The sequence below is a fragment of the Rhopilema esculentum genome, chromosome 3, assembly GCF_057945365.1.
Source record: "Rhopilema esculentum isolate cy_ngs chromosome 3, ASM5794536v1, whole genome shotgun sequence".
NCBI lineage: Eukaryota > Metazoa > Cnidaria > Scyphozoa > Rhizostomeae > Rhizostomatidae > Rhopilema > Rhopilema esculentum.
Genome location: NC_142817.1, coordinates 9,306,261 through 9,318,099, shown reverse-complemented (window position 1 = coordinate 9,318,099; position 11,839 = coordinate 9,306,261). Strand labels below are relative to the sequence as shown.

Genomic DNA, 11,839 nt, shown 5'->3' with positions numbered 1-11,839 from the left:
GCTGGGAATCAAAATATGGAGTTTGATTTAAATTATTTTTCTAATCACATCATTCATTCGAATGAAACCTATCGACTGTATTGATCATAGGCGTAAACTCAGGGGGGGGGGCTCTGGGGCTTCAGCCCCTCCTGACGAAAACCGAGGGGGGGGGGCTGAGAAAATAAGGAAGTGCTTTACCAATTTTTAGATTAGTTTGTTATATTATTGGTTTTGACGCATAACATTTGTTGCATTACATAATTGCGTTTACAGCAAAATAAAGTATGAAATTATTGTGAACATAAGGTCAGATCCAGGCTGAAAGCATCAGAGAGGAACGCAACGTGCGATCTTTGCTGACGTGATAATAGCTATGGACAAATTGACATCAGCAGTTGCCATTAGGAATTGTCATTAATTTTTTGAGCCCCCTCTGAAAAAAATTCAAGTCTACGCTTACGCAAAAGGGCACTTTCCTTAATGTAACGCAACTTACGGCAAAAACAAAAGTAAAGGGACGAGTATGCATAGTTGGTAAGGTTTTCACTGTCTTGCACATAACTCCTTACACCCATGCAGCGTATAGTTAGAAAAACACTAGATAAAACAATTTGAATATAGTACTCAAGATCATGATGCTTTCTGCATTTAGAGTTATAAGAATAAACTTTTTGGTACAAATATTTTGCTACAAAAGTCTTAAAAATGTCCGGTCTTTCTGAAAAACTTTCTCACGAATTTCCGTCTGCTGTATGTATCAAAGTCTGGTTGACGGTTTCGTCGCTCACGTGCTGAAAGAAAATGTTCTCTTCCCACATCAGCTCCAATTGCTTCTGATTTCTCCTTGCTTTGTGCATTTCTGAAAATACATGATCAATTATTAGTTTGAGTCGTTCTTCATCATCTGCTTTGACCCCATTTGCAATACCAATTTTTCCATTTCGCGAGTATTTCTTTGCCACGTCCAAATATTCTCGCATAAATTGCAAACAACATGAAGACGTTTTTTCCCATTCTTCTTTGCTGTATAGCTTTGCAGTTCTGGAAAACTTTCAATAATGAACTTAAGATCCAGCTTTATCCCGTGGTAATAAAATACACTGGCTGTTTTTTGTGTTTGAACAGTGTGTGTTGATTGCATGCAGCGGGTTGTTAATATCTTGGCTTTCAATTTCTTCCGCTTGAGGTGAATCTGGATGGCTGGAGGCTCCTATTTCTTTCTCTTCTGCACCTTTGTTGTCCATTTTTAATTTTGATCCATAAAAATTTGTTAATTTTCTGCATTTTGAAGCAATTTCTTGAGCTTCTTTCTGCTTTCTTTTTAACGAGCGTTCAGATTTCAGATCTTGGCATGTTTGGAGATCAATGACGCAATCAACTTTTCCCGCGGATTTCATTGCCTCGCCTTGGTGTAGTGCAAGATCGTCAAACAGAGATTGGTTGACAGCAATAAGACCAAAGAAATAACGAATAATTTGACACATATAACACGACAACGACACAACGAACAGTAATTGGAGAGAAGTCAAATTGGTGTTTAAAACAATTTTCAACAAAAGGGCACTTGCTAGTAGGGAATCATTGGCCAACTAGTGGGGAAATTTATGGGCCTGGTGGGGATTTTCCCCACTAGTTTGTATGTTAAAAGATCCCCTGTGTACACTGTCTTGATCAGCTTATGTGGCTGATTCGGCTGTTTATCATAGAATATAACAAAACTTCTTACCTTGGTCTTGCTTTTGCTATTGATTTTTATTTTAGGGCATAAAGACTTCTGTCTGCGAATGTGGGACAATACATCTAGGATAGGGTAGATGGCGATAGAGGTTCAACCAACACCCAGGGCCGCTGAGAGAGGGGGCAAATTGCGCCAGGGCCTCGAGGTCTCGGGGGCCTCATGTAGTAATGAATTCAATTCTAAGAATTGAATTAATTAAACACAATAAAATTATGCGTAAAAATCATTAAGATGTTTAAAACGGTTAGAAGAATAAGACTACACGAATTATTATGAAATGCATTTTTGCCAATCTAAAGGGGGGGCCGCAAACATTTTCTGATCTTTTCGCTCGCAGGGTCCTCAACTTTTGGTGTTGGCCCCAGAGTCTCCTAAACCCCTCGCCGGCCATACCAACAAGTTGATTTACTAGAATGAAAATATCGATTGGATTGGTTTGTATTTGCTCTGGTTGAAGCCTGCCCTTAAAGCGTGAATGATGCTGAAAAATATCATATTGATTTGTTGAGCTGGGAACTTTCCTTAGAACAAGCTCTGCCAACAATTTACATTTCTGACGGCTTCTGATGGAGAGATAAGATTTAAACAAACTTGATGCTGTTTCGCTGATACCGTAATGTAAGTTTGTCTAAAAGAATAGGATGATTTGCAGTTGGTAAAGGCTTCAAGTTTTGAGCTGGGAAATTTGAAAAGGATACACATTAGCTACAACATTCGTCACGATGACACGACTGCCTTAAAACCAACAAACGTTAAATTTTCGAAAAACTGGTTTTTTCTTCCTTTGGTTATGTTTTTCACAGCGCAAATGGTTGGATTGTGGTTGGATTATTGTTGCATTAGCGACAGACTTACTTAGATATACGTAGTTTATGAAAGTTTTAAAATCCTGGATTGATCTATAGCCTAGTATCATTTATCCGCTCTTCAACGTTCTTATTACCGTGGGTTTTTTATTTTCCTACAAGCGACAATCTAATACATATTATTAAATTGATGTTTTTTGCTTGGTTTATTTGTTATTTCAATTCGTTAATTTGTTGACCGTGGAAATTGTTTCTATAGTAAAGATACCCTGAGATGTGCCGCGAGCCAGGGTATACCTTTTCGGACCTCTAGTCAAGCCAATTTTGGCGGAAATTGGTCTAGCCAAGGTCGCCATTTTCGTGAAAAATTAGTCTAACCAACGGTACCACTTTGGGTATGCCAGTGGTAGAACCCTGTCCAAAATTTAGCCAAAACCCCCTTCCCGGCGGAAACCTCTTGAGGAGACCTCAGCTTAGCAGAAACTTTGATTGTTGCTTTGATATATTTCTGCTTAAGAGGAGTTGCTTAATTTCAATAAGATGTCAGGTTTGGCTAAACAACTGTGCTGCTCTTGAAAAGACACACCACTGGCCATTTTTAATGTAGATGGTAAGAAAAACAATTTTGTAGTTTAATTTAAAATGCAGTTCCATACAGCTACGACAGGAAAGCTTAGGCACAAAGGAAAGTAGAGCTATGTTGAATCATGTGGCCTAAATAAGACCAAATTTAAAGGGTGAAAAGTTTTTCAGAGCCAGGAAAAACGCAATTAGCTGTCATAAAGGGACTGTTTCCTTATTGAATCTTGTTGTAACCAATTGAAACATGAGAATTTGACTTACCTATACCTAGTTTGATACAATAATGAAACAGTAGTGTCCATATTGCTATATTCATTGTGGCTACATCTTATACTAATCGGTGTACAATAGTGGTGTGAATTCGCATAGGGGTGGTACCAAGTGAAACAAAAATATTAAAACAGCACAATTGGAACTAATTCATTATGTTCATCTTAGTCGACGTAACAGGCAATGATTACACGTACTCTTGAAAGGGTTCAAAAAAGCATCATATGACCAATTTAATATTTCAAAACTATCTATATTGTAAAATACATATCACTGAAAGAAAGCAAACTGCTTCATTTGAGCATTTGTTTGACAGAACACGCGTATTCAACCACAGAAGGTTTATTCCAAGGCCGCTGCACCAGACACAATTTCAATCAATTCCTTTGTTATCACTGCTTGTCGGGTGCGATTAAACGTCAACGTAAGTTTATCAATCATTTCACCTGAAAAGAAAAGACATGTACATAAACGAATAGATACACACACACGATTCCTTAAAAAAGATGCTACTTCTCTCGCTTTGATTACAAACAAATAGCATATACAATTATTTCTTTTTCAAATGAGTGTACTTAAAAGGTCTGCATGACACGGTCTGCATGACACGGTCTGCATGACACGGTCTGCATGACACGGTCTGCATGACACTTCATTCGTATTCTACAGTCTAAAGTCAAGCATACACTAACCTAGACTTACAGAAACATGACTTGAAAAGTTTGTAATTGATAGTGCTAGCTTACCTGCATTTTTGCTGGCTGAGTCCATTGCTGTCATCCTGGAACTTTGCTCGCTACACGCAGACTCTTTCAGGCCATAATAAACAATACTTGCCAAAGTGAACTCGTGGTAATTACGCAACACATCAGCATCAACATCATCATATAGGTTTATGTTTTCTGACAGGAAATACACAAAATATTTTGTTAGACTCAGTTAATTCAAGATGATTCACGACACATCATCATAAAGAATCGGGGCTCAAGAGATTTTTTCGCGGGAGGTACGGGTCGAAAAAGGAGCGAATGTTAAAATCACAAAAGCATCTATTTGTGACTTGGAGTCAACTAGTTGAAAGACTAAAAACACTTTTAAAAAAGCAAAAGAAAAAAAATCCCAAATTTCTACAATGGCTTTTATGGCCACGCAAACATCTCTTTTTGGCAACAGCTAGCTATTTCTTCAATGTTTAATATGCATCAACGGCAACAAGCGCTGATACATCTTCTGAAATATAGAGGACATCTTCTACAGTTGCCAAGAACTTCAATAAGACGTAAAATAATGCATTGGATATTGACCTTAATTGAAAATGAAGACGAATAATTTCTAAAGCACTGATTCTAAAAATGTGAAAGCTACCGGAATCCGCAACTGCATCAAGAGGAGGAAGGTCCTTAGATCTGACTTTGAATGATACCACGCTCCTTGAAAGAAAAGAAGGTTTCAGGCTATACTCGAATTTTAGTTAACTCTACGAATAGTGCTTCTATCAGCAAAAATGAAATACTTGTTACTAAATAGGAGCCTGTATTTCAGTCATTTCCAATTTTCACGTTGAACAGCCGTTTAAAGATATGAAGTATTCATAGGGTGTCGTACAATCTGAATATTAACTGTATTCAAAGTGAAAGTTCTTGTATAAAGATAAAATCTTGTCGCTGCGTCTACCATTTTAAAATATCAACCGTTGGAAATTAACAGTGAACTTATAATAAATAGTTAATTAATCGAGTTTTCTGGGAAAAAAGTTTCCAGAACTGGATAATTTCCATAAACGTAGGAAGAAAAGATAACAAGACCAGGATCACTATGTTTATGCTTGATGACAAGACGGCTTGCTGCAACTGCAAATTTGTGATAACTGCTGGGAAGATGGATGTTTTGACTGCAATAAACCTTTAGACAATGCTTTCTAAAATTTAAAGGGTCCCAGCTGCCTAAGCATGCTCCTACAACTATCATCTACCTGCACCAATTAGTCTTCTGTTCCTTTCTTTGAAGATTTTGGAAGCTCATTTTTAAAGCTGTATATCAAGACCGAGCTGTCAATTTCCTATGTTGAAATTAGCAAAGTGTTTTCAGTGCTTGATCATGATATTATTTCATTCTTTGCAATCTCAAGACAATTCTGGTTCTATTGAATCTGCTTCAAGAAAACAGAATATTAGAAGTCAGCTCAACTGCGTACCAATTTAATTGTGCAAGGATAGTGCAATTCATGACACCATGCTTGCTATAATTCCTCTGATCTATAAATGAAATGATCCGCTGCTAAACTAAAAACACAAAACAAAAACACAAGTTTGACCTGTTGGGGTTCAAACCACTTCCATTATAAATCTAAAGAAGGGCTTAGCAAAGGCAGACATACTTGAATTCATTATAGAACATTTCCCCAGCATCAAATTCAAAGCCACTATCAAGAATTTCACCAGCAATAAATGAAGCCTCGCTAAACACTGGTGGCTTTCTACCAGTTTCACTCATATGCATGAGAACTTTATCACCTGAAAAAAAAATGAAATAGATATACATTAAAATAACAAATGTTTTGACTGTCAAAGAAATGACAAAATAAAAAAATATACAATGAAACTAGAAATCAACCTACACACTATTAGATACAAAGACAGTATGAAAATACATATACAGAAGAAGTGATACACAGATAGTATGTTCATACCTTCAAAGGAAATTCTAGGATGATAATGGAAACTTTTCATTGATAACATTGTTTAACAAAATACAATTGTAAACCTCACTATATAATAAGGTAGTCTACAGTCTGGTACAATTTTTTCACACATACATTCAATATTCTTTTAAGCGTAACAAACAAGCCGCAAAATCAAATTTGGATACAGAGGTGTGTGTGCGAGTGTGTGATAATCAGAAAGACAGGTATTTGAGATAAGGCCATGACTCAATGGCTAATTAATGGCGATAACTGTTTTTTATGCTGCAACTAGGAGATTAATTTCAGTGTATTGAAATAGCATATACAAGGACATTCCTGATCAGTTTATAATTAGCTTGTCTTTGGTGAAAACCATTTCATACTGTTTACCAGCCTATCATTGAGTGCTTGATGCGTTTTAGGCACAGCTGTACAAAGTTGCAAATCCAAGTTTCACACTTGCAATCATCAGACAACTGTTGATACATGAACATACATTTTACCCATTAAGCCAAAGATACATAAACATGCATGAAAACTGATAAGCAAAAAAATGAAAGCAGCCAATAAAGACATTTACCTAGGGTTCTCTGCAAGATTCCTCGCACTTTATCTCCACAGATAACTATCATTGGATTTGAGGCATTGCCTTTCTCCACTACTTTGGCTTTGATTGCTTTAGCCATTCCTGAGTGGATCCCACCACATAGACCCCGATCTGACGAAATTGCAAACATTAAATGGTTTGGCTTACTCTCGTCTGAGCCAATTTCCCCTTTCTCGTACAAAGCTAAAATTGAAAGGCAAAGTTTTGAACATAACACCACTTGGAATATCATACAAAATTAAAAAGTTAATTTAGTATTGAGACTGTAAAAATCAGCAATTTGCCATGATAATAAGGCCTATCAAAATACAGAAAGAGTATAAGGAAATTACAATTGATATAGCAACCAGAAGCATTAAGAGCTTCTGTATATGTTTCATCACATTGGTTGTCATAAACCAGTCTTGTCGTTTAATGCGTGCGATCGCACGCGCACGCATCAGCACACACATGGCACCAATAATGCAAGCGATTGATCGCACGCATGAGTTGTATATTTGACCGCCGTTTTTGACCTGAATAAAAATGTTTTCTTCAACGAAATATTGGAAGTTTTGTTTTTCATAAGCTCAGCAACATCGGCTATTCTCTAAATAGTGCCTGTTCTGCTCTCTATCGTGGCTTATCGCTTTGCTTTGTTCAAATTCTCCCAGAAACATGGCGATCATCAGGTAGTGTCCAAAACTTTTACCTTCCCGTTTACGCCATTATCAGGGGAAATATCGATGAAATTGCTCAAAAGAAAATGGGCTTTTTTATCGTAGATGCGAGAGGTAGGCGACGAATAGACCCGCAAAAAGAAGATCTTCCGACAATCAAGGTTAATATCAATCTAGTGATGTAGACAGGAAAATTCACAAAAGGGGCAAGAAATTTAGATTTTCCGACAAAATTTTTATAAGAGCTTTTATTTTTTCAAAATTTTGTACATAACTTCACGTAAGTCACGTGTCATAAATCATACTACTCGAAGGTTTTTCTTGTCTTTTTTCTGAAAAAAGGCATTTTCAAGTTCTATACCTTATTGAACTATACCAGACGAGATCACCATATTCAGCTTTTTCCGACAAAACAGCAGTTTAGCTGTACAGGGGGGAGGGGGTTTGCCCCACCCCTTGACCCCCTTTATCTACGCCACTGTATCAATCAATATTTTCCTATAGTTGTCCTGTAATGTCGAATGTTCTCGGAATGAACACAGCAGAAATACTCAAGCTCTCTGCAAATCGCCCCAGGGCCACGAGGTGTAGGGGGTAATGAATTCTGTTTTGAAATAAAATTGATTAAAAGTGCCAAAATTATGCCCATGAACAGTAAAACATTTTAAGCGAATGAACAAATTTAAGCTAGTTTAAGGGGCGTGGTCGCAAAATTTTGCTGCTCGCTTCGCTCGCAGGGGCCTAATTCTCCGCTTTTGACCCAGGGCCTCTAAATCTATAGGCGGCCCTGCGTGCAAGTTTGGAACCGTGACAAAACGGTCGCGTTTCGCCCATTCGTTCACGCTAGCACTCTGGAACCGAGCTAATTTTGCTCTGCCATCCGGAATGATTTTGAATCTGTTACGAAAGAGAACGAAATTTGTACCGTCGCGGTTCCGTTTTTGAACAGGACTGTGTAAACGGGGTCCGAAATAGCCTGATTTTTAAGAGTGTGAATCGCACGCATGAAAGAAATAATGCGTGTGGTTTGCCACACGCATGGTGATTTCCTTATGACGAAGACTGAAAAACCAATAATGCAGGGTGGCATGCAGTGGTATAAACTATATGAGCCTCATACCATTTTGTTTCCAAAGGTGGTCCTAGAAAAAACCTTGAAATTCATGGGCTCTTGGAGAGATATCTCTTCCAGCCGTTTTGTTCTGCATTGAAGCAGTAGCAGAGAGCGCATTACTTTGTCAATGGTAATTCAAATGTAAAAATAACAAAACTTTGTGTTTGAATTGCTCTGACAAAAGATTTTTAATTGCCTTCTAATCCGTAAATGAATCTAATCCGTCAAAGTACTGTTGATAGCAATCAAATCTCAAGGGCAGTTATGGCCACAGTATTAGTGTCTCATTTCTCATACTGTGGTTGCATTAAACTATTGTCTAAGTGTCTAAGTGAAGAGGAGTATCTATTTTTGATGGGTATGTCGCTTTATGTGTGACTTATCTAAAGGTGAATTTTTTCCTATAGATCATTTAATATTTTTAAGGTAGTTTCCCAAAGTAGCATTTTTCCAGATCAGGTTTTAAAAATGTAAAAAAGGGATGGTGATAAGTATGGGTTGACAGGTCAAATTGTTGTGTTTTGGTTGCAAGGTTGCAAGTACTTTTCACCAAATTTTTCTAGTATCAGCTTTTTGATTTGCGATCTTAATACCCTGACAAGTTAGTGGCAATAACGAGAGGGTTCTAGGCCACCAGCAATGATTTTAGCTGTGGCGGCTTTAAGCTCTTTACCGCGTTCTCTGGCCATGGTATTAGAATAACGATTCTCATACTGTGCTCTCGAGGTGGCGATACAGCAAGGGCTGTGTGCTGTCTATGTATCCTATGTCAACCGGCCTTCCCCTAAGCCCGCTACCCGCTTATAGACCAATGACTCCGTAAGTGTAGGCAGTTAGACAGCCCTTGAAATTGGAAACAAAGGAGGTGTATTAACAAGACACCTTTTTCTTAAAAATGAACAAAGCATACATGTATAGCAGAATATTTGTTATCCAGTTGTTAGGTAGGGAAGAACACTAGTTTCGTGTTCTTTAATCAATAGCTATGGATTTCTTTAACAATTCGTTTTGATTGTAAACAAAATCAAAAACACGATTTTTCAATTTTCTTATACGAAAGCAAAAAATAACAAATTTGATGCCTTGAGTAAGGATGCTTGGGGTATTCTCTCTTCAATACAGGAAAAGCATCAAGCCTGCAGGAGCAAAATCCCATAGCATCATTATGTGGAAAAATGCTCCTATTTTGATTGTTTTTGAGCTGTTCAAAATTTCAAAGAACTAATACCAGAAAAATTTGACTCCTAGCTGCCCCTGCAATAATGGAATAGCTTAATAAATATAACCTAAATATAATTTATAATTATGTTCTACCTGTTGCTCCTTTTCCATAAACTTTGGCTGACTTAAGCTCTCTTTCAGCTCTCGCAAACTTAGCTGCAGAAACCATCTTCATTGACTTTGTTATCTTCTGGATGTTCTTCACAGATCTCAATCGCAGTCGAACTATTAAAAGAGAAAGAGAATTTTGAAGAAAGGACTGCATTTAGAGATGCGTATAGACCTTGAAACATTTGCTTTTCTCATATTATACACTTTAACTATTATGCATAAAAGCTCAATTTAATGAAGGGTCCTGAGGAGCAACAAAACTTACATCAAGAATGCATTTGAGCTCTTCCTACAAAAAGATAATTGACAACAAACAATGTAAACAGAAACTGCTCTATTTTTCTTGTAATGATACATAAATAGTTTATACTGCTGAAACCCACTCTGTTAAATGCATTAACACTTTGTTGGCAATTGAAAATTCTATTAATGATTCTTTTAATTGAAATTTTTCACTCTTGCTTTTTGAGCTAACTTTTGAGATAACTTTCAAACACACATATTTATACATGTGCTGTAGATACAAAAATTAATTTTTATAGACTTAGAAACACCATAACAATGAAAAAGACGACACAAACAAATAAAAAATACAGAAGTAAACATACTGTCTTTCAATGTTGCCATGTTCCTTGCACCAACACTGAAATAAAAAATAATTCATTCAATTCTAAGTAGATGCGACTTTTGTGATTTTGTATGCCTTAATAAGCTAAAAGTTCATACTTTAATAGGAAGCCATGTGAATGGATGTGCAAGAAAAATTCTTTAAGCCAAAATATGTTCTATTTGTTGGCATAAATACATAATACTGGACACAATTTTGCTATCGCTCAAGAAATTAATTAATTAATCAGCAATTAATTGCCTCGTCTCCACCAATTTTACTTAAGCATTAGATTTTGGAATTTTAAGCTAAATATATCTGTCACATCATAGATACATTTCTTTGGAAGACAAGATTCTTATGTTAATCACATAGAAATAAAGAGCATCATATTCCAAGCATTAATTTTAAGTCTGAAATTTGTTTTTTATGTCTTTTAAAGCCTCTGTCTACAATACCCTTACCAAAATTATTGGCAGGGGCTATTGACTGCCCTCGCAAAAATATGTCTCATCTGCAAGGGACAGGAAGAGCATTTATGAAAAAGTTAGTTCCAATAAATTAGGTTAATTCTCGAGGTTGGAAAACATGTATGATTTTGTAGACGTGTCACTGTGGTGTGACCAGATGCACATATCAGCTACGACCTGCAAGCAAAAGCATTTGAGCTGCGAGCAAAATTGCCCATATATACATTACTATGGTATAATACATGTGAAGTCATCAATATTTTGGGTCACTAGAGGTCCCAGGTGTGAGTACATGAGTGTAGCATTGCTGCAAGTATATGCAAGTTTTCCAGACTGGGTAATTTAATTCTGAATGAAAGGGCAAGTTGCTAATGAATACAAAGCATTATTTCTTCATTATGGCAATACTCTCAAAGACGCGTATTACATTATGGCAATACTCCTCCTTCCTCCCCCGATCAAAAAATAATCTTTCATTATTATAGCCTTGTCTTATCATCCCATGTACATGATATGATGAGGGCATATGGCGTCGAAAGCTCTTTTCAGAGCTCTTTCCACATGTCCTTCAGCAATATGATATCCTATTAAGTTTATGTTTTATCTATACCTTGCATGATTGTAAATAAAGTAATTTTTATAAACATCAAAAGCTATTTGTACTATGGTAATTAATTATTGTTGAAAATGAAATGAAATTGAAAACTGAAATGATGATGTTATGTTATCCTAACTTACAAAAGCAAAGTTAGGCCACAAGATCTCTGGGGGTATTACAATGGGCATACTAGTTTTATCATCTTGAAATGCCACATAATTTCGTTCCTATCGTCTCAGCTTACATTAATATCGTTTCTCCTATAAATATGATACAAAGTAAATGCCTACCATGCTGGCGACTGGAACAGGGTTAGCTTGGCGAAAATGCCCGGAGCAGCCATGATGAGTCCAATGGAAAAGGAGGAGGATAAGCATTCTGGGATTATCTT

The 11,839-nt window shown here is 36.7% G+C and overlaps 1 protein-coding gene across 1 annotated transcript; it reads right to left on the bottom strand.

Annotated features, from left to right (window-relative positions):
* Positions 1-3,517: 3,517 nt before the first annotated feature.
* On the bottom strand, positions 3,518-11,837 carry LOC135692550 (ATP synthase F(1) complex subunit gamma, mitochondrial). Its single transcript, XM_065210717.2, has 8 exons — positions 11,739-11,837; positions 10,382-10,416; positions 9,756-9,887; positions 6,642-6,851; positions 5,756-5,891; positions 4,744-4,808; positions 4,125-4,280; positions 3,518-3,824 (listed from the first exon to the last, which is right to left on the bottom strand). Exons 1-8 carry the CDS (start codon positions 11,789-11,791, stop codon positions 3,721-3,723), a joined length of 891 nt encoding a protein of 296 aa, XP_065066789.2. The 5' UTR covers positions 11,792-11,837; the 3' UTR covers positions 3,518-3,720.
* Between the last annotated feature and the right edge of the window lie 2 nt (positions 11,838-11,839).

Bases quoted from the DNA above. Each gene is read 5' to 3' on its own strand.
- LOC135692550 (XM_065210717.2), bottom strand. From the start codon at position 11,791: ATGGCTGCTCCGGGCATTTTCGCCAAGCTAACCCTGTTCCAGTCGCCA. The intron at 6,852-9,755 runs GTAGAACATAAT...TTTCAATTTTAG, and splicing joins TTATGGAAAAGGAGCAACAG to CTTTGTACGAGAAAGGGGAA. The intron at 4,281-4,743 runs GTAGCTTTCACA...ATTTCCTGTCAG, and splicing joins TGATGCAGTTGCGGATTCCG to AAAACATAAACCTATATGAT.